This window comes from Diadema antillarum, unplaced genomic scaffold, assembly GCF_040938485.1.
Source record: "Diadema antillarum isolate AM-2024a unplaced genomic scaffold, OU_Dant_1.0 seq00000663_RagTag, whole genome shotgun sequence".
NCBI lineage: Eukaryota > Metazoa > Echinodermata > Echinoidea > Diadematoida > Diadematidae > Diadema > Diadema antillarum.
The window spans coordinates 337,704-365,000 of NW_027271575.1; the positions used below are offsets into that span (position 1 = coordinate 337,704).

Genomic DNA, 27,297 nt, shown 5'->3' on the forward strand with positions numbered 1-27,297 from the left:
ATCTGACGGAAGCTTGACCAAGTTGCTTAAAGGTGAGCATATTACTGTATGAATGCTTAAGAATGTGTTTGATAACTCTGGGACTCAGTAACCAAAGATAAAAGATGTTAAGATGTGCATCAACCGCCCTACATTTTTTTGGCGAGTTTGAGCCTTGCCACTGTATTATACAGCGCTGTCCATCCCTGAAGCGCCAGTGCTAACGTTAGCTGTTCATGGCTAATGTGTCTATCCAAACATTGTAACAAGTTACATGTAGGCTAACGTTATACTAGTATTCCGTGGGGGCTCTATTTCGGTGAAACTGCAAGTACAAGTGTAATAATACAGGGACTCTTATAAAGCGCCCATTCTACCTAATGATTTACGATGTTGGTGTCTAGTTGACTGAAAGGTAAAGCTATGGGCATAACAGGCTACTGTAGCGTAGGCCTAACTGTCGTCTAACACTGAGTAACAGTAACAAGTTAGTGTCAGTTCACCCCTTCCTACACTCTTGTAAGGTTTAATTTATCAATTTCTACGTAGAAAGGCACAGTTCTAGGCCTTATCATGCCCCACTGTGCTGTGATAAAATGTAGGGCATATGCTGTTAGATGGGTTTTTGTTTAGGCCACCAATAGTACGTAGACCCTATGGGCGCTACAATAGAACTGCGACCAGCCCAAACACGAAGCCCCCTGTGTGATGAGCGCCCCAGGGTTTAGGGCGCCAATGTTGCAATGCCAGTGCAGTGGCGTCAATCTCTGAACTGTAAAAACTTCTATCGCATGGGCCATATTGGCTGACATCACCAATTTCCATTGACTCCCATATTAAAATAGGGGGTCTACAATTAATAAACAGTTTCTGTTCCATTGCATGACTAGGTCTACTGAGTCTGATGTCACAATAAACAATTACCTTTGGCGTGTGCACTCAACACTCTTACTATCAAGCGTGCATCATGTCACTCATTTTACTGGAATAATCAACTTCAATGCTACTTGCACTCGGCAGCGTACATGTGTATGTATTAAATGTGAATGTGCTACTGATTTGCATTCCATGAAAATACTTCTATTATTATTACTACCACTCAGTAGTAGGCCTGGACACCTAGGCCTTATGGTTGCCATTTCTGCACTGAATTCAAGACTCTTTCTTGAACTAGTAAGTCTGTTTATTAGTGTTATTGTTGAAGGCGTTGTATGAAACAAATAATGTATTGGATTAACTCGTGCAATGGAACAAGATTTCGCACCTGGATAAAGGTATTCTACTCCAGTTTTTCTCTTTGTAGCATAATCAATGTGGTGATCTGTGTTTGAGTAGAAGGATCTAGACTTAAAAATTCTACAGATCTACACATCTGGCTGAGATGTATGCATTAAGCATCACATACACCAATGAGAGAATGTAGTGAAGTTCTACAATATATGAGGCCTTTTTTTTATTTTTTACTTTTAATATTTTTTAAGATAAAGGGAATGCAAATTACCTGTTATTTGTATATAAAATTTGCACTCCAAGGAGTACTCTGTCAGGACTATCCCTTCTTGGTGTTTAGATATGCAAGACATCCCTGGTATTTCTAAAAATTGATTTTAACGATAACATCTGAAACAAAAATCAGAGATATCGGTCTCATTTTTTCCTCCAGCATGAAATACAACCCTCGAGACCAATAAGAAATAATTAATTACATAAAAATCTAGAAATGTGGCTATGGCGACCGTTTATACCCCCGAAGCATATTTGTTTTCTTCCTTTTTTTTTGTCAAGCGTTTCTGTTTTTCATTTTCCACTTCCTGATCACTGATATTTCACAGTTTTTGTGTTTATTTTCAGATCAATGCGGACTTTGCCCAGTTGTACCGAGAAAAGTGCAGGAGATGGTGAACAGATGGGGGCCATTTTACGTCAATAGAATCTTGCACTTGCCAAGCGAAACCACCCTTAGTTGCAAGACATCGTAAGAAGATGTGAAGACATGGATGGAGACAGTAAGTCCTTCCGCCAATCCTCATAGATCTTGTGGCATTGATTATAATTACTGGAACAATTTCTGTCCAAAGTGTAAGAGTAAAACTTACTCATTTGTTTATGCTTCATTGCTATTACACTTTTCAGGAAAGTGAATGTGTACGAGTTTGCTCTTCATAGACTGATATTGATAATAAGTCGAAAACTGAATGTTAGGGATTGTCAGAGCTGATACAATACATCATATCTAATATGTTAAAGAGAATGGGTGAAATACGTAAAGTTGAAAAAAAAATTGTATTGTGTTCCATTCTATAGGAATTTTGTGGAATGTCACTACTTGCAGCGATGCTTCACAGACCCAACATCCCCATGTAGAAGAAAGGGAGAGGACCTCTCATGCTCCCGAGGGATGCCCAGCAGTACCTGGTGCAGAATGACTATGTGCCTGTAAGTACAGTATATGCTTAATGTTTATAGACTTGAAATCAGTTTATGATCAAATCATTGAGCTTCCAATTTTGAGAATTATCAATACATATGCATGTTTCATTGGGCTTTTAAGTACCAGCTCATGTTTAGAGAAGAATATTTGAGCTTCGTATCTTACAAAGCAAGACTCGTGTAGAATCTGCATGTACTCAGTAACAGGTGGAATTTAAAAATCTGAATTTCTCATGTTGTCGTGAGAAATGCAAAGTTTTCTTCACTGATATATCAGTGTTTTTGAAGCGATTCTTCTCAAACAAACTTTAGAACATTCAGCAATGAGTGTTGTGTAGGGGCATCTACCGTGTTTTGACAGTTTTCTTTTAAATTCATTAAATTACGGATTAAAAATGCATGCTGACTTCTATTGATTTGTAATAATATGTACATCAAATATCTTATGAGTCTGGAACATGTAAATATCAAGTAGGCCCCACCCCGATGATGGCAAAAAGTAATCTGATTTCTGGGAATTTTTTTCAAGGCTTTGAGGTTTACCAGATGAGACAAAATGTTTTAAAATAATATGTTCCGAAATATATCAGAAATATTTACTTGTACATCACAAACTAATAGTTATGTGATGAATATGTTATTAGTTCATTGTATTTAAGATCAATATGTAAAATTATATTTTAATATTTTTTCCCTCCAGAGTGCCCTCTCACTGAGAACTTAACTTCCCTCTATGTGATGCAAAGTTTATTTGATAATAATTGTAGCCTTTGTCATTTGCTCAAACGATTCAAGTGAAATTTAGTTCGAAATATCAGTAATGCTATACATGTTTAATCTCTTTTCAGGTAGGAACCAATGTTCATGGCATTGCTGATGGAGAGACTCCAACCCCAGCCCCAAGCATCTTCTGATCTGGAGATTCTCCCACCTGAAAGCCCTAGCAAACGGGAAACGCCAAGTTGATCCGCGCGAAACGTATACATCACGAGCGAGAAGCGCGAAGTTCAGTGATGCTAAAGATGCCACCTTCAGCCAGCCCTGCTTAGTCAGATAAGGGAGTGACTAGACGTACATCCAGTATTTTTTCATCCTGGACAAGACCATACTAAGTCCAGGCTGGAGATGACCGGAAGCAAGAATTTGACAGACTCTTTAAAGCCCACTGTGTCTTCATCGTCAAATATGCTTGGGTGCTTGAAGCATTCTTTGATTTTGTGGCGGCATATTCATGTACTGCTACAATCCCAAGTGAGGGCTTCGTTCTGGGCATTAGCCACGAACTTCAAGAACACGTCAGTGTATGATGCTAGTAAGATTTTCCGACATTGTGCCACAAACCCATACACACAAGAAGCATATCTGACTTGCCCTGATGTGCAGCAAAGTTTTCTTAATTTTCGGTGAATTCTTAAATCAAAGTAACACAGGTAAAATGCTGCAATGTTTCCTTTGAAGATAATATCATGCATAATGTTTGACTCATGGATATTGAGTTATGTTATGTGTGCCTCACTTTTCCATTTATATTGAGCTACAAATCCATGCACACAAGAAGCATGTCTGTCATGCCCTGGTTGTAGTAAAGTTTCCTTGTAATTTTTTTTGTGTGCATTTTTAAATGAAAATAACACAATAAGGAAAGTTAATGGCGCAATGTTTCCTTTAGAGGTGCTATCATGTATGTGTGTGCCTCACTTTTGCATTTGCATTGCTACGTGAACATTTAAACAATATTTCAAGTTTTTATACATGTCCAGTTTCAATTTATTTATTGTTCATCTTTGGCTTGTTTTCTGTATATTATGTCTGGTTGATGATGAAAAAAAAAAAGTAATGCCAGATCCGCATTGATTTAAATTGAAAGAAGAAAGTTTAAGTTCCCCTGAACACTTTTGTAATTATTCAACGATTACCTAATTTTCATCACTCCCACAGTGTTGTTGAGCCATTGTCCATCACATTTATTGAGCGCTGATTTGTTGCTATTTTCATTATGACGTTGTGGCTAAACACTTTAATATGAAACTCTCTATTTATAAAGAAATAAACTTTGGTTTTCCAGCCAAAGTATGTGCTTGAACCCACGAGGAAGGATAGATTCAGCGCAGATGGGCACCTTAAACAAATTTAGAGCATTTGACTTGAAATTTGGCACACATGACCACTATGGTATATAGATATGGAAACAATGTGGTGAGCAATGCGTTGCCATGGTAACAGCTTTTTTTAAACCAAAAAACATACAAAAATATTGTGGATTCAGCTAACTTAGAATAGTCTTCGAGCATTTAGCTAGAAATTTGGCACAAAAGACCACTGTGGTATATAGATGTGTAAACGTATTCTTTCGTAAGTGTCGATCAATGTGTTGCCATGGTAACGGCATATTTTGAATGAAAATCATACAAAAATATTGTGGATTCAGTTAACTCCCTCACTCTTTGAGTAATTGGCTTGACATTTGGCACATGCAACAACTTTAGCATATAGATGTGCAAACTTAATCTTTCATCAATGGTGAACAATGCGTTGCCATGGTAACAGCATCTTTTCACTAAAATGCATACAAAGATATTGTGGATTCATGTAACAACCTCAGTCTTTGAGCATTTAGCTTGAAATTTGGCACACCTGACCACTATGGTACGTACATGTGCAAACTTAACCTTTCGTCATTGTTGATCGTTGTGTTGCCATGGTAACAACATAGTTTGAATGAAAATCATACAAAAATATTTTGGATTCAGGTAACTCCCTCAGTCTTTGAGCATTTGGCTTGAAATTTGGCACATGCAACCATTGTAGTTCAGAAATATGCAAACTTCATATTTCATCATTGTTAAACAATGTGTTGCCATGGTAACGGTGCATTTTCAATGAAAATCATACAAACATTTCGATTCTCCTGTCTCTGTTTAGAGCATTTTGGCTTCAAATTTGGCACATGTTACCTCTACATTACCTAGATGTGCAAAAAATCTTTTGTCACTGTGGAAAATGTGTTGCCATGGTAACAGTATATTTTGCATGAAAATGATACACTAATGTGAATTCAACTAAACCCCTCACCCTTTTAGCATTTAGCTTGAAATTTGGCACATATGACGGCTATGATATAGGGCCTATAGTTGTGCAAACTTCATTTTTTTCTTAATGTCCAACATTGTGTTGCCATGGTTACACAATTTTTAGTAGAAACCATAGAAATCGTCAGTTTATCTTGCTCACTCAGTTTTTGAGCACTTGATTTGAGAGGTGGAACAGTGCATTGCCATGGTAATTTTTTTCTTTATTAAAAAGTAAGAAAAAATAATCCTGGTTGAGCTAATTCCCTTGGGTGGGGGTATATTAATCACAATGAGTGATAATTCTAGTTAAAAATTCAGATTGCATCACTTCAACATAGTGCTTTGTTACAAGATATGACATCCAAGTAATTAAGAAACTAGTGGTCCATCTCACTTGAACAGTCTCTTGAGATGGTTCCCTGTCATCAGTTGAGATGGATTCTTAAATATCAATAGATTAAGCAGGAATTTGTATATTCTTTTGTCAAACATTTTGTCTACCAAAATGCAGTATGGAAATGTACTTATGTAAATCCATTTCAGACAATCGATATTCAAGGAATTTTAGAAGTAAGTTTAGAATGTTAATTGTTATTTGAGCTTCTTAATGTTTTAAGGTGAATTTACTTCAGAGTTTACATAGATCTTGCTCCCTACTGTTGTATGTAATACAGTTTGGATTCAATTGTAAATTTTCCCTACGGAATAGTGGAAAAATTAGGGAAGTCTGGTAAGAAATAAGGAAATGTAACACGTTTTCAGAAAACATTTCTTGACTAGTCCGTATGAATATGCAAATACATGCAGGTGAAAAGTGTAAAAATATTTTGAAGGAATGACATCATCAATTCCCTCATTTGGACGTTCATAAAGCCTGGACAAGATCTGTTTTCTGGAAATGTGTGAAATTGAAAAGAGGCATATCTTCCTTATTTCGTAGCTGATTTTCATAGTCTTTACACCATTCTGTGTAGGGAAATTTCTTCTCTTTTCTAATTTGATTACACTAATTTTGGCCTTTACTTCCCTCTTGATTAAATTTATACTATAGATGCATCATTCCAAAAAATCAAATAATTCTTTAAATTGCATGCATGGGACGTACAAAGCGTGTAAATCTAAACGTCAACTTAATGGAGGCTGTATTGTTTATTACACAGCATCATTTCTAAAATTTAAGTTATTAGAATTCATATATAATCTTATATTTGTTCATAGTTTCCATCTTACGACTTAACGATGCTCACCAGGGAAAGAAATACATAAAATGAAAGTGAATCGAGTCGTATGGAGTCATCTTGCAAGATTTAAAAAAAAAGTGAAAAAAAGTAATCTATTTGGCAATGAAGGTTCCAGTCGTCTAGTAACTTGTTTACAGAACACAGTGAAAGAAGCATCAGTAACATGAATGTGAAGATGTGACCATCTGAGACTATTGCAAAATATGCTCTGTTTTCATCATGTCGTATTAGTAACTTGTTTACAGAACACAGTGAAAGAAGCATCAGTAACATGAATGTGAAGATGTGACCATCTGAGACTATTGCAAAATATGCTCTGTTTTCATCATGTCGTATTTCATTTTTTCTGGAGCCTACATGTGTATGACAATCATCTGTATATTTTGTAACTTATCGATGTTTGTGAAAAATGCATCAGTTTGATTTTGTTAAAATAAATAGACCTTTACATGTGAAGAAAGTGCATCAATTGGCTGTCATTTTCAGTAGTCTGAGTTTAAATCCATGATGGATTTATTTGAAATAAATCCAAGGAAGGCTTAAAATAAGTCTTTCGTCGTTTAAATCCAAGCTGGATTTATTCTAAAAACAAGTCTAAGAAAGATTTAAATGTAATCTAATAAGACTTAAAAAATAAATCCTATAGACTTGAAATTTAAGTCGAACATAGACTTAAATTCTTAAATCCTAGCTAAGACTTACTTTTAAGTCCTAAGGTTTTGTCTGTATTTACAGTCCGCTAGGACTTAAAGCAATAAATCCTTAGGACTTAAAAATAAATCCTAGAAATTAAGAGAGCACTGGGATCAATAGATCAATGATGCACTCATTAGCCACGAACAACACTGCCTCACTGTAGGGGGTAGGAAGAGAAGGGGTGGAGGAGGGAGGAGATGAGGGGAGGGAGGGAGGGAGGAGGAGGAGGAGGAGGAGGAGGAGGAGGAGGATGGAGAAGAGGAGGAGGGGAGGAGGAGAATGGATGCGAAAGAAGAGTGGAAGGAGCGGGAGGAGGAGAGGGAAAAGATGGGAGAAGGGAAGAAATGAAAGAGGGGAAAGGGAGGAGGAGGGGAGGAGGGAGGAGGAAGGAGGAAGAAAAGGAGGGGGAGGAGGGAAAGGAGGAAGAGGAGGGGAGGAGGAGGGGGAGGAGGAGGAGGAGAGGGAAGAGAGTGATGAGGAAGAGGAGGAAGAGGGGAAGGTCACCTAAAGTTTCCTGCCAAGCTCTGATCAGCCCTGCTCTGATAACTATCCTGATAACTATTCGTTGTGCCATTTGCACAATTACCCCCCACTCAGTGAGTGGCAAGATTTTCTTTATGTATCTCTTTACCTGGGACCATCTTCCTCGTCAAGCTTAGCTTATGATGATGGTCCCCTGCATTTCATTTTTATCATTTCCTACTGCTTCCTTTCATATATGATATTCGTTCTTGAAAAAAGGAAAATGTATGTAAGATCCAAACGTTACGAATATTAGCTGTGTAAATGACTATGTAAGTATTTTGTTGATTTGTTGATTTGTATTGATTTTGAAATGCAGAAATGAAAACTGAACTGAACTGAACTGAACTGATCCCTGAACCAGCTCACTGGATTGAGGTGTATTCAAGCTGTCCTACATGTATGTTTGAAATTGCTTTCGCACTGCATCAATATTGCATGCTGAAACTTTCCCACTGTAATTTCCTTTACATCCTAAAACTGCTGCTAATACTCATGGCACATACAGTGTACAATGTTAAAGAGAGTCACTCTGACTTTAATGCACAAAGTTTTCAAAAAGGGAGCATAACTATTCAGAAAATAAAAGATCAGATAGGAAAATCAGTTTGTTGGGTGGTTCCCACTTTCATTCCCCCCTCCCCATCTTTGTACACCAGGTTTAGGGCTTGCTGCTCGTTCAACCACCCTCCCCTTCACTCATGTTCTTGCTATTTCACTCTTTTCCTATTCTCTATCCTTCTATTCTTCCTCATCTTCTTTGATGCTGCCTCCCTATTCATCTTTATCCTTCACAGGTTGCCCCCTAATGATCCTTGGGATCATCACCAGCCCACCTCTGCCTTTTGTCTGTTCACCCCCATGCCTTAATCCCCCTCCCTTACTTGTTGGGCCCCCTGCCTTTGACTTCTCACCCACCCTTTTGTTTTCATTGTTCTCTGTCTGTATAGTAGCCTTCCTCTGACTATGCTTATTGTGTGCAGTCCATATACCTGATTGCTTTCCCTACATGTTTATCATTTTGTGTCCAATGAAGATTCCGCTAAGATCAAAAAGCTTAGGTCCGTTTTTGACTCCATTTTACTGCATTGGCTTGCCACTATTGGATTTTTTTTTCCTACAGGAAAATCAATTATTTAAATGGTTCATATTATCATTACATGTATTAAGTTATATATTGTCTCAGTTTAAAGGGAATATGACATTGCCTTATAACCATGGAAAAAAAAAGTCTACTCATATTGCAGATTTTTTTCCTTTGTCTTCTTCAATACACTGGATCACATTCTTTATATTATGGCTATTAGCTTACAGGGAGAGGTATTTCTTTTATTTCTTAACACATCCTAAAAGCTTTGAAAGTATCTGTGCACATTCTAGAAAAACATCTATAAATCCCATTAATCATCCTTTCAGCATAGGTATGGACATCCCTCACTCTATTTGCAGTGTCAAATGGAATTCCGAAATGAATTCATTGGCCTCCTCATTTGTTTAACCCTTATTGCTCTTTGTTTGTTGATTAGCACATTTGCTAGTCTAGTGCTGTCTGTAAATGGCATGGACATCCGGAAAACAAACTGGCAATGGATAGAGATTACCTAATCCCCTTAATCCATACTGTATCACCATGGCCTTCCTCTTGGATCGAGGCACATTGCTGCATCTGAGTAGGCCGCCTTGATACTTATACGTAGGTCAAGTGTGCATTATTATCACAGAATGCTGATGAAAACACACCGCCAGTTCCAGCATAATCCGTTGTGGATGAGTCCCGAGTATACTCAGGCAGGTGTCTATAGGAAATGAGTGTTATCTATGCAAAATCAGTCCGTCCTCAACGGGTTAATGCCTGAGCACATTGTAAGAGTTGATGCCTCAAATTTCACAGTGCCTTTAAAGAAAGAATCAGACTTTGAAATGACTAGAAGGTACAATAGTAGAAAGCAATCAGGAGCTACGGCTTAAAAAATATATATGAATTGACAACTCATCATCTGACAGGGGTTAGGGTTAGAGTTTGGGTTAGGGTTAGGATTAGGTTCAGGATTAGGATTAGGATTAGGGTTAGGGTTAGGGTTAGGGTCAGGGAAAGGGTGTGGGGTAATTGCTTTCGGGATAATTGCTAGAAGGTACATGTACGAAGCAATCAGGAGCTATGGCATTAAAAAAAAAATCCATATTAATTGACAACTTGCCATCTGACTGGCAGTGATATGATACATGAGACTGGTTACCATATTACTCTAATGAAGCTGTAGACTTTAAGGAAGGAAACTGCAAAAAATAGGATACTTTGGCTGAATAACACGAAATTTGATATTTGTTTAATAAAAGCAAATGATTAACAACCGCTTCCTGTTCATATTTCACTGTTTTCTTAAATGCTGGCTCAGTTTTGTCTAATTCTTCTTGAAACAAGCCACTATGGTATTAATCATTCTCATACACCATCCAAATGGAGTCGCAAAAAATGTTTTCAAAATAATGCTGTGCATGTATGTATACATGTACAGTATATTACTAAGAATATCGGGGACATGGTTATTTTCATTTTATGCCCATCTACTTCCTAATATCGTGCGGTCTGCTCCATGGACGACATTTTGCATCAATCACTTTCAAAACCTCTTTCTGCTCCATGTGTCACACTGAAACCAGGAAGACGTAGAGCCATGGTGTCAGTCATTTCTTCCGCAACCTTAATTGCACGATTAATGTCTTAACAGTCACTATACGCACAAAGAGAACTGTCAAAACTGGAGCTGCATAGTGAATTTATAGGATGTGATTCATATCAATTCCCTGCCATAGCCACCCTCAGCAGTGAATGAATGGTCTATAAACTATGAGACAATATCATTCTTTCTGTGTACTGCAGTTTTAGAGATGAAGCTGCTAGGAAACTTGTAGGCTGTTTCCTGTTTGCTGCAAAACACATTAAAGTTTTATTTTGTATTGTTGTGTATTTTTTTCTAGGTATTTATATATTTTTTTTATAGTGGAAAAACATTAATTCTAGATGATATATACTGAAATAAAAATCAAACTCATACTAAATACAGCTCCTTAACAGAATATCATACATATTTAAACAACCAACATCAATCAGAGCATGTGGGACTAATATTGACTGTGATAATATGTCAGAGGGGGTAACTAGGGCGGGGAAATACTTTAAACTCTCACTCTGTTAACAATGCTCTATTGTCCAAGGGACGAAATTTAGAAGTACTTACATCTAGAAGTACACCTTCTGCACCACATTTAACCCGTTGAGGACGGCCTGATTTTGCTATACAGCTGTAACACGCATTTCCCATAGTCACCTGCCCAAGTATTCTCGACACTCATCTTCAACGGGTTACGGTGACTTTACTGCACAGAGCAACATCACACAAACTGAATGGTATATTCTTAATGGCCTCATCAAATCAAACGTAAAATAAGAGAAGTTACAGAATCTTAATGTCTCCTTAGTTTGCACCAGGTATTCAAATTACTCACAGCTGCACATGCAAATTAGATGAGACAGTTTTTAGTTGTTGTACTATCAAAGAAATGCCATTCAGTAATATTTTGTTCTTAAATGGAGTTGATTGTATAATCAAGACAAAATTGTTTGAAATACAACATTGATAAACAGTTTTTTTAAAAGGAAGGAATGAAAAGATTATGAAGACTGTGACACGAAGCCTAATCTGGTGTGTGGAATAAATTGAAATGGATGTTGCACAGAAATGCGATGCCGCAAAATGAAAAGTGTTAAAATCAATGAGGCCATCATTGACTCAAAAACCTGCTATGGACTGCAACTCCTTGCCAGCGGGCAGCAAGGGATTGCGAGACAGGTGAACAATGACATGAGGAAGGAAAACTTCACCTGGGGGAAGAGGGGTGTCAGAAGAGTGGGGTCGGAAGAGGGGGTCAGAAGAGGGGCTGAGATGGAGACTGGCTGCAGAGATTGCTGGCAAGTGGAGACGTATAAACAGACAGGCTGCCAAAACAGACAGACACGCGGGGGCAACAACAGCAGCGCCCGGCCAACGGGTCTGCCTGACACATTCCAAGAAGGTCACGTCTGTCTCCCAGAGGACAAGTGAGCCACTGCTGTGTTGTTGGGAGTGGGGAGGCTTGGATGAAGACTGGGGGGGGGGGGGAAGAAGGGTGAGGTGTAGATGGCTCCAGTGCTGCCTGTTTCATGGGATGTGGTATTACCTACTCCTTGGTATTATCCATGATAGGAGTGCATCGAGTGATTGGGGGGGGGGGGGGGGGGGAGATTCATGACTTGATGGGAAGCCTGTGGGCAGGGGAGTAGATCCACGACAATCCCCTCACTACCAACACTGGAAACACCATTGTCTTCACATGCACGACAGCTGCCAGTGGTCATAAAGGATTTAAATGCCAGAAACATATCTATAACCATATCGTTAACCCTTAAGAGTTCTTATAGTCTTCTCTCTCTCTCTAACCATAAAGGGAGAGTACTTTCCCTTCTTGACTACAAAGTTTTCTCTTTTATAGAAGAGGAAGATGAGGAAGAAGAGAAGGGAGAAAAGGAGGAGGAGGAATTCAATCAAAGAAGAAGGGGAGGAGGAGGGGGAGAGGAGGAGGAGGAAGAGGAGGAGGAAAAGAAGGAGGAAGAGGAAGAGGAGGAGGAGGAAGAGGAGGAGGAAGAGGAGGAGGAGGAGGAAGAGGAGGAGGAAGAGGAAGAGGAGGAAGAGGAGGAGGAGGAAGAGGAGGAGGAGGAAGAGGAGGAGGAGGAGGAGGAGGAGGAGGAGGAGGAGGAGGAAGAGGAGGAGGAAGAGGAGGAAGAGGAGGAAGAGGAGGAAGAGGAGGAAGAGGAGGAAGAGGAGGAAGAGGAGGAGGAGAAGGAGGAGGAAGAGGAGGAGGAGGAAGAGGAGGAGGAGAAAGAGGAGGAAGAAGAGGAGGAGGGGGAGGATGTCTTGACTCTCTTGACTTCTCAGTTTTTCTCATCTCTGTTGTGATGCTTGGCATGACTCAAATGAGCACAAAGTTATATTCTAGTCTTCCTGCATGCACAACATGTGAGGCACTCTATGCAAGCAACAACATCATCATGTGACTTGAGTGGGCGGTGAAAGATGCAAACATGATGCCACATTAGAAGACTTACCGACGATATTCAGATCCAGACAGTCATCATTATCTTAACCCACTCCAAACGATATTCTTAATTCCACATACACTTTGTACACAACCTGCCCAGTAACAGGCAAACATTCCCTCTTTACCAATGATATTATAAATTCAATATTGTTTTGATTTTGGCAATTTTGACCTGTATGACATGCTGTTGTCCATTTAACCAGGCCCCTATGAGAACCCGGTGGCTTGTGTATGAAGTCGATGGAGATTTCCGATTTTAGTATGCAAAGGGTTGATGATCAATCCAACGGAGAGAATGCTTTTGGCCCCCTGTGCATTCTGGAAAAGCAGGGCGGAGCAAAATTTATCTAGCACTCAGGGGTTCCTCCAGAAATCATGCACAAGGGAACGCAACCATATATCTCATCGACCAGGCCAGTCGACTTTTCTCTCTACACAATGTTGAAATGATGGATGTCTTGTCAGTTACGAGTAGCGGCCCAACGAAAGGGGGGAGGGGGAAGGGGGCAGAGAAGAAGATGCCATTTTCCACCCTGAGCAGTTCACCTACAGGTCAGCGGCTGATTATAAAGTGATGATGTGGTGTACGGGTCTACAACTTACCCAAAAGGGCTTTCTTATTGGGTAAGGGTCCCATATGTATCTCAGCTACAACATATTCATCACACCACTTGCCCAACAGTGACGTTTAACTACCCTCTAGAGGCAAGTCAGCGACTATGTTTGTAGCACACTTTGGCATCTTGGGCAAAGTCAGTAGACATATTCAATGTAAATGCCTCTTTAATACCAGGATCAAATAAAGAAACCAAGGGTTAACTGCCATATTTGCTTGTGTATTACCACTCTGAATCTACACCTGTGTCCAGATCACACCCCATTAAAGGTTCTGGCCGAAGTTGTGCTGAAACAAAATACGCTGACAACTTGTGATATTTTGCGACACTAGAACTGCAAGAACTTCCACAGTGAGATCATCATGCAGTGTTCAGGAGCTACATTGTAGGCAGGAATTAGAAAGCGACAATCTATTCTGAGTCTCTACTATTTACAAGTATCATTTTGCTTTGATACACTGTATGATACTCAAAGGACTGTTTCAAAGGATTGGGTTTCTTTAATTTTTATTTTTTTCGAGCCTTTACTCTTTACAAGTATCATTTTGTATACATTGTATAACTTAAAGGACTGTTTCAAAGGCTTTGGTTTCCTCTTCCAAAGATTCTTTTTTCCATCCTTACATGCAGTTTTCATGAAACAAAATATTATCTTCATTGGTGTTTAAAAGTTCACCTGGTGGCTTTTCTGCAATGGCCACACGATGAGAGACCGTGAGACCAAATATGAAAATGAACCGGCTGCTATAATACACTTCTCCAAGTATTCACACATTGAAGACAGAATGCAGTACGTGTATGAAGGCAAAACGCTTGAAAACAGAGTGCTGTGTAATGTACAAAGTAGCATGTGTGTTAGGGATAGGCTACAAGGTAATCATTACCTTCTAGACTTCCAAGACGGCTAAAAATGTTCATGAGATGTATATGGGTCAGGCGTTTAAATATACTAGGAGCTTGCTCAAGGGTGGGTAGACATCATTACAAACGACCTATCGGCGTGGAAACCGCATCATGGGGTCCGGTCATGATTATCACCTCGTTACATGATCACACATTCCACTAAATGGAGCTACCACCTGCTTGAGCTAAGAGGCGCTGCCTACCTGCTTGTAACCGGTCCGTGCCGTCACTGACTGCTCCCCCGTTCTCTCCTGGAGCTGTAGGGGAAGAAAGGTACGGAAAGCGTTAATTGGGAGGCCAGGAGGGGTGGGGAGGGGGAAGAGAGTAATAATGGGGAATAGGGTGGAAAAGAGGATTGGGGGTTTAATACCAGGACAGGTGGAAGGGGTGGGGTGGGGGTGGGGGAAGTTAGGAAGTGGGTGGTAAGATGAGGTAAATTAGGATAAAGGGAGGATGAAGAGTAGGATATTCGAGGGAAGGGGTCTAGGGGTGTACATCACATGTATTAAAGTGAGCCTTGAGGATAAGATGGATCAGGCTATTATGGTAGGGTAGCCAGAATAGAATATCTAATAGGCAGGGAATGTGGTAGCAGGTGGATAGAGAGAAGGGTATGGGGTAGAGATGGGTTGGATAGTAGTATGGATGAAGGAGAGGAAGTGGTGGTCAGAGGGGATGGGGTAGGATGGAAAATGGGATGGAGATGGCCAGGGTAGGCTATAGGGGGAGGGACAGAACTCTTGGAGGGGGAAGGGGATAAGAAACGGCATGGGCAAGATGGATGGCGTGGGGTGGCGAATAGTATGGGGGGGGGGGGGGTTATTGGGGTATGGATGAATGGGGCAGAGATGTGATATACATGCAGAGTTTGGGGTAGGGAAGGTTGGTATAAAAGAGGAAGGGGGCGGGGACCAGAGAAGTGACCCGGGATAGTTTGGGGATTCCCCAGGCAGGGTGCCATGGTTACAGAAAAAGCAGAATGAACAGTCTACTAACCAGTGACTCATTACTAGAATAATAAACATGCACTATGAGTAATAGCACCAAGTGTGGGAAAACTACAACAGAACTTGTAACATGATATCACATCATAAGTCTATGCTATCAAGGTGGGCTTTAGAGGTACCGATACCACACAAAAATAACAAAAACCATATTTTAGGTCTATAGTTTGACAAAGATGCAACCTCATTGCTAGGTTACCAAAAGACTACTATGAGTCGGTAGCAATAACTTAGGATATCTACGTACATAATACACTCTGGCTGCTTTCAAGTCAATAATTAGGAATTTGGATGAAGAACATTGTAGCTCTTCATTGGGAGGCTTGAGAGAGGATCCCAGCAACACTTCTGTTATATTGTGAGCATGCAGTTGTGACAACCTTCACCAGCATCATGAAAACATGATCAACTTTTAAACTCCTATCTAATCTCATGTCAGATTTTGTAAAGCCTCCTCCATAAACCCGTCTCTTCTGTATGATTTTGGGTGTTCTATTCATGGCAGTGCAGATCAACTGGGACACAGTGCAGCACAAGTTTAAGCTCATTCTATGCAACATAATCAATCAAAAAGTTGAATAGCCTACAAACCTATTGGGCAAAACTCTGCTGTGAAATGAAAACCACTCTCTTCCTACCCGACGCATACACTTGGAAGTTGCCACAATTCTTCTCAATTTGTCTTTATTTGTTTGTTTTTTAAAAATCCATTCTAACCAATGCCCTACCAACCAATCTTTCATATCTTAGCGTTAAATAGCCTCGTTGCCAATTCTCATTTGCATCTCCACAGCACATGGCCACTGTCTATTTTTTTCTTCCTTGTTTAATCATTTTATAGAGAATCAGTGAGAATGCATCAAAGTGTGATGAAAATAATACACAATACATATGTATGTGACCCTGCATTCCACAAAACCAACAAAAAGTCACCAGACATAGATTTCCACCTCAGTGCAAATTCTAATAGATCAGACTCTAAGCTTTAAAATAATGTATTACTCAACACAAAAAAGACTCTCCTAAGCCTGTCCAAAGACTTGAAAGAAAGTGTACACTCTGGAAAAGTATTTATTGAGAAAGGAGGCTTTGAAGTTCAAGGTCTATTCAAAAGCTTAATCCCACCAAGCACTGCTCTGTACAATGAATGGAACAAAAAACAGGATGTAAAACTCTGTAACAACCACAATGAAGGGATTATCGGATCAAGCTGCAATTTACCTCACTCATTAAACACAATCTATTCAGGAAGTACCACCAAATTTAGATGCAGTGGCATCAACTTTTCAAAAGTTATTGGGGTTGAAAGTGAAGAGTGTGTAAAGGGTTTTCCATAGTAGAAATAGGAAAGGGTTTCTCAACTTTGCATAATCATACTATTCAGGAAAAAGGTGCTACATGAAAATTGTAAAAATTACAATTTCCCAATTATTTTGGGATCCCAAACTTAAGAAATTACCGGTATGTAGAAGAATTGCTCTTAACTTTTAGAAAATATCAAAAACTTTATACTGACCAGGGGGAGCATTTCATGAAGCATTTTTGTGCGACAACTTGTCGGACAAATTGGCTCTCAGCCAATCAGATGCAATGATTTCAGTAGCTTTTAACATTTTGTCAGACGAAATATCTGACAAAACGCTTCATGAAATGCCCCCCTGTTTGACCAATTTCACCTATGTTGAGTCCTCAGGTAAGATTGGGTTGTGCAACTTTTTGTTGGTTTTATGATGCACGGTCACAAATGATATGACTGTTTTGCATTTCCACCAGCAATATCAGAGCAACGATCGGTAGAATTGTGTGTGTGTGTGTGTGTGTGTTTTAGAGTTCTGTTTTTTTTTTTTCTCTCTATCACTTTCTGCCTCTGACACATTGCATGATGCTGTGAAGACAGGCTTTCATTTTTGGTATGTCAGGGTCAAAAATCCTGAAAAAAGTCTTACAACAAAGAAAAAAGCAGCTGAGAAAGAGACAATTATATATCTTTCATCTCTTACCGTGATTGTCTTTACTCTCTTCCTCCCCATGCTTGGCATCATCTATGTGAGAGAAAGAGAGAACACAAAACATAGAGTGCAAGGCAGATTAATCCATCACCTCTCGGGAATAGTGCTCTCCCAGAGAGCTGATTACTACACTTTACTACACTACACTAGGCAGTATGTACTGGGTTAATCTTAAACCATGAAGTTCCAGAATTCTTCTTTCTATGGTTTGTTGTGATTTTTGTTTTTAGCTGCAATGTTATTGTTTGTTCTGAGAGCATAAGTTTCAATAGCCTCATTATTGCTGGTTTTACATCCTGTAAACTTTAATATTTTCACGTGATTAATTTGTGTGTGTGCGTGTGCATGTGTGTGTGTGCTGAGCAGCTCAAAAACATACATGCCGGTTGTTGAATTGGCACTGTGCAATTGTCAATCCATTTTAATTTGGGATTATAATCTTACCCACCACACCACAAATATGCACAGATCTCAGAATGGTGAATGAGTAGACCAATAAGACAAAAATAACAACACAAAACCTCCCGCAGAAAAGAAATTTTATCACTTAAATGCCTACATGTACTTTAATGACATTTTATCATAACATCTAAAATGGATTTCATCCCCTCCTACATCCAAATGGACAATAATGAAATGATGGCATCACTACCATAGTTGTCCAGAACCTCTTGCTCTATATAGATACCTTCACCATGTTTGAGTGGTCCTCACAATCAAATGTCACTATCTCCATTCATACTCTGTGACATTGCACCCTTTGAAATATGCTTTCACGGCAATTTCAGACATGGCAGTGCTATAATAACTGTCACATTACTCATGCTCCAGATACACACTGGAGACTCATAAACTGTATTATATAAAAGCGCCTAGAAAAGGAATAAGAAAAAAAAATCTTCCCCGAGTCGATAAATATGCCATTTTGCTACTGACATTCACAAGTATGATTCTCTAAATACTCAATGTGCAACAGATTATTAGAAAGATGTGAGTTAGATATGATTAGAAAGAAACTAGAACATAAAGAAAAAGTGAGATTTATATAGAGAGAAGAAAACTTGATCTCATCTAGCTGTGGGAACACTTGAAAATTACTGAATTAAAACTGGAAAAACTTGTATGTTTTAATGTTTATAACTTAAATGTTTTCCATTTTCAAATAACGCTAAGAGTCTAGCCAACCCCGCCTCCATCATTTATTTCAACAACAACTAGAACAACAACTACAACAATAACAACAACAACAACAACAAAACTCCTTTACTGACCAACAGTTCTTGTCAACTTAAAGGGAAACTCCGCTCCATGCTTTAATCTGTCTAAGGGATGAAGAGTGTAGGATTACATATACTGTACAGCTGTTTTCGTAACTTTTGGAGAAAGATATGACCTGGAATAATGGTATTTGTTAGTGGACGTCAGTTCGTAAATTCTGTTTCCATAATCAATACAATGGCAGCTTTCTCATTTTTTTTTGGTCCTTTCTGTTCTGTTGTTGTTGCTTTGCCATTCATCTTATGCCTTACTTGCCACAGGGTTTCCTCCACACCTACTCCTATATTAAAACTCGAGCCTGCGAGCTCCAACTTTTGTTGTCAAAGTTCCCCTTTCTCTCGACAGTTTGGACCGATGCAATTGAATTTAGAGTTTCCATGGCAACGGAAAAGATGTGCCTTTTGTGAAGAGGATGCTCCTGACTGCCAGGCATAGTGAAGGGGACATTCAACAACAGGGGAGAAATCAATTGAGGTCCGAAATGTCAATTCTTTTTGCCGCCCACATCACAGGAAGTTGCGGGGGAGGAGTGTAAAGCACATCAATGGGACTGAAGGAAAAACAATGACTTTACAATTTCCCTTGAAGAATGCAAGGCTATGAAAGGTTTTGAGAAACCATCCCCTCCCCTCAAATCAATCAAACAAACAAACAAACAAACAAACAAACAAACAAACAGTATTGCATTTTATAATGTACACTATCATGAAACACTAAAACGAAAGTGCAGGCAAGGGTGAGGTTTAAGGAAATCCTATTGTGACCCAATAAAGTAGTTTGGCAATGTTGAACTAACACCAGCACCTTTCAAGCTCAGGAGAGTTATGCTTGTCCCATGTACTCACATCCCTGTTAGTTTAGTCAACTCTAGTGACTCTTGGAAATGGAACATTTTAAGCTTTAAATTAACCTCGAAATATCTCCATTAAGTAGTATCATCATCTAATACACTCACACACACATACACACACATTCAAACTTAGGCAAAGCATATCCTTTGAATTAGGCAGAAATTTCACGGAAGATTTCATAGCAACTTCAATTTATGCATGAGTTTACTATCTTTGTCCAATAGGCTATCAGAGTACAATTTGGTAATTCTATATTTTTTGTATTATTCTATGCAAATGACTGAAATATTTATAAACAAAGTAACTGTAGTAAACCCTAGGACAAGAATTGTGCATATGGTCTATTGCTCCCTTTGTTTTGTTTCATCATATTATAACAAAAAATTTTGATGTACAAACAATGTAGACCTGAACTAATTAGCAAGAAATTGAGTGAAAATGAATTATGACCTGATAGTTGACCTGATCAAAGATAAGTAAGCATGATCAAGCACTAACTGACAGTGGCATAAACTATTCTTGCTATATTGTGCATTTGCATGGTTTTTACTGGTTGTTGGCAGCAAGTTGACAAGAGTGGAATTTTAGTTTCACAAGACTTTGACAAATCAAATATGATATTCTGTGATGTGACAACACTGCTTGTAATGATTAAAAAAACAAATAGTTGCAGTATCAAATGCAGGACATTTACAAATTTTGAAGCCAATGCTTTGACCAAAATAAATAATTAATATGCTCTTTATTAATCATCTAGGAAAACTGCTCCTCAAAATATCCACAGGTAGAATCTTTGCTCTCAAAATATGTCAAACTACAAGACAGTGCACTCACACACAACATGCATGCTCTCTTAAGCATATTTAGTGCATTTGGTACTGTATATTGATCCCTCCACAAATCATCCATTACGTTGTTATTTCCTTTCTTTGTAATTCACTTTGTGTTTGTTGAAACACCTTTTGGTGAATATGGTATCTTATGTGTATTGTTCTTTTACTTTGTATATTCCAATTGATGTTTATTATATCACATTTTATGTATCCTTTGTATCCTTTTAATGATTATGTGGAAATAAAGTTGAATTGAATTAAAAATATTGCTAGCGAATATCAAATTTTCTGCAGAGACCACCAGTTGTTTAGTTCTTTGCACTGAGTTGCTACATGCATGTCTCATAACATCCCCACCAAAGAGCAACCCTACTGTGTATGTAATCTTGCCGGTTCACTGGAAATAAAGTTCCACATTCTTTACTGTACCTTTAATTAATTGGCCTATGCCTCAACTCCTGCCATTAATGCCCGGTGACATTAGTGGCAATTTACCGTCGGTAATCGCAAAAGCAGACGCACCATCTCCAATGAATTAGGGGACCCGGCCCGACGTGACTTCAGCCAACTGGGGCTCCAGGAAGGATACATGTCTATTTTTTTTTTTTTGTTGTAATGCACACGATGCTGTAATATCCACATAGAATGAGCAAACATTTGTGATCAAACCCAATTCCTATTTTGCATATTAATACATTTAGGGGAACATGCACATGGATAGATGTATCAGTTTTAAGAACCAAGTCAAACACTGTGTAGGCCTACATGTATATCAAATTTGTGCTGAATTTGAATTCCTGGTTACAAGAATTTTTGTATAATCTACAAGATAAACATATGGAAACAATTTGGTATGGAGCATATCAAGCAACTCATTAAATGCACATACAGGTAACACTTATTATCATTATCATTATTATTATTATTATTATCATTATTATTTTATTTTATTTATTTATTTTTTGTTGTTGTAATGAGCATGCTGAATTTCGCAAAGGGATGTATAGATTTTCAAGGTTATAATTTTCCAAAAATGTACAGTAAAGTTGGTGAGAATAGCATTCAGCAACCCATCCAGACTTGACCTACAATGTACTTGTGGATTTTGTACAAACTTGTATAATCAAGCCCACTCAAGTATAACAATGTGCTTCAGTCCAACTGGAAATCTCTACAGTAACTCACAATTGGTTTCCAGACATCCGTGCCAATCGGTGAAATAAAAATGAAAATGTGTTTCTGTTTGTTTTAAGTACAATATTTGCTGAATACGTGGTTTAACTTCTATAAAAAGCAAAATTGAAACATTTTGGTGAGGTGAATGCCAAAAGACCAATCAGAATAACATGTGTGTAGATTGATGTCAAAACAAATGTATGACATGTGAAAAAGGTTGTTGAACGGACACCGGAGGCCTGTAAATTCTCCAATTCTTTTGAGTGAGACCACAATATGCATTACACTACAGCAAAATCTGCTTTCTTTCTCATTCATTCATTCAATACCCCCACAAATCAGAAAAGCGGAGCATTTCTCGGAAAGCGCGCCGGCCCATTTCATTGCCCGTGGCGGAATTACCAGCCTGAGCGGCGGAACGACAGCAACCCGTTTGCCATCTAGACCGTCACCACAGACTGATCAAACCTTGGTGAACTGAAAGACACAAGAGGCTTTGATTGAGAGAGAGAGAGAGAGAGAGAGAGAGAGAGAGAGAGAGAAAGAAAGAGAGAGAGAGGGAGAGAGGAAGAGAAGGATGGAGTGTGTGTGTGTGTGTGTGTGTGTGTGTACTGTATCACATGTTTTTTCAACATATCAATTCTTTGTAGTCTGTGAGTACTGTTTTTTGATAAAATGCAAGCATCGAATGCACTATTCTCCATGCATCAAAGTCAGGAAGATTGCCTGAAATGCCGAATGAATAATAATAATTGTAAGTTCATAATAATAATAATAATAATAATAAAAACAAGAATAATGATAATAATAACAATAAAAAGAATAATAATTTATACCAATAATGATAATAATAATAATCATGATAATAACAATAATAATAATAACAATAATAATAATAATAATAATAACAGATTAAAAAGGGGAACCAGTGAGATACCTGGGAGATGTGTCATGTACATCTTGATCAGCAATTGAATACTGAATGAATGAATTGAATGAATGAATGAATGAATGAATGAATGAATGAATGAATGAATGAATGAATGAATGAATGAATAAATGAATGAATGAATGAAATAAATGAATACCGGTAATCAAATAAATAAAAGAATAACCCCCCCCCCCCCCAATTTCCAAATGGACATTAACACATACTCTATTCACGACGTGAAGGAATGATGAAATTTCTAGGGAGCCTCCTGAAAAAATCGTAAGGCGTTTTCACATCAGCCTGATGTTTCGCAATAGTGCGCTATTTTCTGACTTGGGAAATTAACCCGATCACGAAATAGCGCACTATTTGATAATGTGAACACAAATTAGCGCACTAATTGTATCGCTCTGGTCGAGAAAATTTCTTGAGTCCAACTTGGGAAATTTCTGAAATAGCGGGATAATTGGCGAACTAACGCGCTATTTGATAATGTGAAAACGCCTCAAGAAATTAGCGTGATGCATCCCATCATGCCTAGTGTGTGTGACCCGATCGATTGAGGCAAACTGCACACAAAGCATGACAAATTTTTGAAAGTGCACACATTACTAATGCTGTTTGCACATGCTCAGCTGTCGAATTAGCTCGAAAAAATTTTGGGCTAATTCTCTTCGGGCTGATGTGAATAAGAAATGAAATAGCGCGCTAATTCGCAAACGCAAAAAATATTTCGAGCTTGGATTTTTATCGGGCTGATGTGAAAACGCCTACTGAGATTTGGCAGTTTGGAACATTTCCACTGTGCACAACAACTTTTCTACATTACAGGAGGTTTGAATACTTAATGCATTCATGGCAAAATATGTTCCATTTCTACATAATACCTGTACTTTAACTGTTAGAAGGCGAACTACTTTTAGAACACACAGTTCCCACTTAATCGAATCCTTTAAATTATGCCTTAATGTCATTGCCAGTGAGCAGATTTTTTTTTTCATGTTTTATTCACAGAATCAAAGATAACAATCATAGTACAAGCAACAAAAATAATAAAAAAATAAATAAAAAAAAAACCCAATATACTACGATACAGAAACAGATTTTGATCTCCCATCACCCATTTTGGATTTAATGAGATTCACAATGATTGACAAGAGCAAAGTATACAATTTTTTTTGTCCTCTCTGAACTTTCAAAGATATTATAGATAAAAGAGAAAGCTCTGTTCAATACAAACATTACATTGTGTGCACTTTACTGAAGCATAAATGACACGGTTCTACAACATGGCTGCTAATAATCTCAAGACCTTGTAGAACTTTGCATTGACTGAACCGTATAGTGATGTTAAGATGGCTTAAATAAACTCAAACAAGAAACAAAAAAGTTTAATTATTTTGTTTGTGTTTTTGTGTTATCTGTAAAAATGCACCACCATGCTACTACACTATAATCAGTGTTTTGACACATCCACGTGTCCTTCACTGAAGCAATAAATGACCTCTGTTAGCAGTTATTCAATTTTCTTCTTTACTGGGTTTCATGTGTTTTATCATTAAAAGACAATGCATCTCTCTTTTATTAAAGCAATTAACCATTGATAGCAGTCATGTCATTTTCTTTACTTAGTTTCACGTGTCTTATCATTAAAAGACAATGTATCGTAAAATGTAGGAAAATGATACTCAGGTTTAAGCTTTTATGTCTTATTGGTCTTGTTGTTGTTGTTTCTTAATGATGCTCCAGTTAAAGCTTTGTGTTATTGGTTCTGCTTTTGTTTTTGTTTTTTCACTGGAAAGGATGTTACAAATGCCATTAAACTATTAAAATACCTTTTTCATTCTCTTCATTACCTATCCTATCTAGGCAAGCTTGTCTGTAAGTGTAGATTACTCCACTTCACCACCTAAAAAGGCATGGCTCAACCATAAAGCTTCCTGTTTCTTAATACTCAGGTTAAAGCTTTGTGTTATTGGTTCTGCTATTTGTTTCTGAACCAGAAAGGATGTTACAAATGCCTTTAAAGTAAAAATACCTTTTTTCATTCTCTTCATTACCTATCCTACCTACCTGGGCAAGATTGTCTATAAGTGTTTATATCATTCTCCACTTCATCACCTAAGAAGGCACAGCGCAATCATAGAGCTTTTTTTTTTTTTTTCATAAACACCTTGCAAAATATATTGAGACTCCTTGTCATGTCATACACAGGTGGCCTATTCTTCAAGATGTCTTCAAAGTATTTTGCTACATGACGAAATGATCGAAATTTGATTCTCAGAATTCTACCCAAGAGTGATACTTCATTTTCCAACCATCCACTCCAATTCGATCTACTCCTCATGAATTTAAACACAATTTGTCTCTTTCAGCGCACATGTACGGAGAATGCATCAGCTGTAATCCCACAGCTACATGGGCTGCCTGAATGCTGCAGAACTCTGAAGATCTTCACTGAGGGGGAAAAAAATCCTTGATGAATCAGAATTTGGGGGGCATAATTTGGACCAAATGAGTGTACATCCCTGATGCTTACCACAATTTGGTTCCCTGTCTTACTTCTGTGTGTATTTTTTTTTCTCTTTTTTTTTTTTACTTTTTTATATTTTAGAGCACACTAGCTCACTCATCCCATTCACAAAGTGTGAGTCATCCTGCAACATGAAAATTCATCAGCGGGCAATTCCTCAAACTCTGTTCACTCATCTCCAAATCATATTTATGCAAGCCACGTAGGCAGCACAATATAACATCATTCCTTTACTTTACTACTGTTCAGTAGTCTCCATTCAAGGCACTCCTGTAAAGGCTCTTCTGTCATTTACTGTTAGACTTTTGCACAAGTCTTTTAAACAAATTTTACTGCCAAAAGAGCATTTCTCTATAGTGAAAGGCACTAAAGAAATTAAGCATGTTCTCAATCGAAATACTGATTCGAGATAATATAAGAAAAATAATTACCAAATTAATTTATTCACAAGTATAATTATCTATGCACACCTAAACTATGACCAGCTTGAATGTACTAGTTTGTTGGCTCTATTTCCCCATTATGATCCTCAAAAATAATAATAATAATGATAATAATAATAATGATATTAATAATAATAACAACAACAATAACAATAATAATAATGGTAGTAATAATAAAGGTATCCTGGACCCAGACATCCTGATTACAACCAAAATTTAAACATCTGCTCCTTGTGTAATTATTAACTGTCTCTGTAAGTTTCATCCAAATCCATTTGCAACTTTTCATGTTATTTTGCAAACAGGCAGACAGACAGAAAATCAAATAAATGCTGACAAAGATATTTTACACGTAACCTCCTTGGTGAAGGTAATGATAGTCTTCCATTTTATGGTCTATTGCACTCATATGCAAAGAATAATGAAGTGTAAAACACCTTCAATGCAATTTTATAAGACGAGGAATCCCTTTCTTTGGAGGATCAGAAAGTGCAATGTGTCCATCTTGATAGCAATTCATCAATCCAAGCAGTTTTGTTGTTGTTGTTGTTGTTGCTGACCTGTTGTTTTTTTTTTTAATAATGGGGCTGGTTACCACGGATTGAATGACATTATCAAAGTCAACAGGGACAAGGGGCTTTGCATCCTAGCTCCCCCTTCTTAAAATCTTTAACAAAATTTGTAATAATAGCCGGCTACTTGATTCGAAATGGTATGACGAATAATGAGTCGACCATGTGAAGCAGTGGCAGATCCATGGAGGACCGCACCGGGCGCGACCCCCTATATTTATGGTAAAAACAAAAGAAATAAAAAGAAAAAAATGGGGGAGGGGTGCGTGCGCCCCCCCTCCTTTAATGATGTAAAGGCGCCACCTCTTTACGGAATTCCTGGATCCGCCCCTGTGAAGTGTACAAGCAAAATGACTAACTCGGACTGAGTGACTTGCCCCACAAGTGGAAGAGCTGGGCATCGTAATACTTTAATACCCCTGAAGGACTTCAGAATGCACAAAAACCCTGTAAATAGATCCCATGGTGAGCATAACATTCAAGTGGATGGAAATCCAAAGCTTCCTGACTCATGTCATAATGAAACCATGCTATCCGCAAACCGACTCCAAAAGGAAATGAATGAATATCAAAACATGCATTACATTCATCACATTCTGAAAAGAATGCTCAGGTCATCAAGTTCATTCTACTTAATTTCATCTAATTATTATTTCACTAGTCTTCTATCACCATTATTATGACGATGAAGATGTAAGGATGATATTGTTACATTCTTATCATTAACATCCCTATCATCATTGTTTCTCTAACTTCTTACTTATACTTTACTGCTAAATATCATCATTCTTCATTATCATTGATGCTTGTAAAATAGAGGATCCTATTATCAAATAAATACTTTCCTTTTCCCCTGCCAAAACTATCATATTGTGTCATGATAAGCAAATTAAGTGCAGTGTAGGCCTATACATGTAGATCTAGTTCTGAAATTAGGGAGCACTGGCATTTCTAGGTTTTGCTTCATTGGTTCTTTAAATTCTTTTTTTTTTTTCTTAACCCGTTGAGGATGAGTCCTGAGTATACTCTGGCAAGTGCCTACGGAAAATGTACGTTGTAGCAAAATCAGCCC

General features: G+C 38.1%; 1 protein-coding gene across 1 annotated transcript in view; it reads right to left on the bottom strand.

Moving 5' to 3' along the window:
* LOC139736815 (uncharacterized) overlaps positions 1-27,297 on the bottom strand; it is a 118,028-nt gene that overhangs the window by 31,789 nt on the left and 58,942 nt on the right. Inside the window, exons 4-5 of the mRNA XM_071647478.1 lie at positions 17,600-17,641; positions 14,799-14,852 (exon numbers count right to left, since the gene is read on the bottom strand). Coding sequence (XP_071503579.1) covers positions 14,799-14,852; positions 17,600-17,641 — 96 coding nt within the window. The remainder of the gene's footprint in view (positions 1-14,798; positions 14,853-17,599; positions 17,642-27,297) is intronic.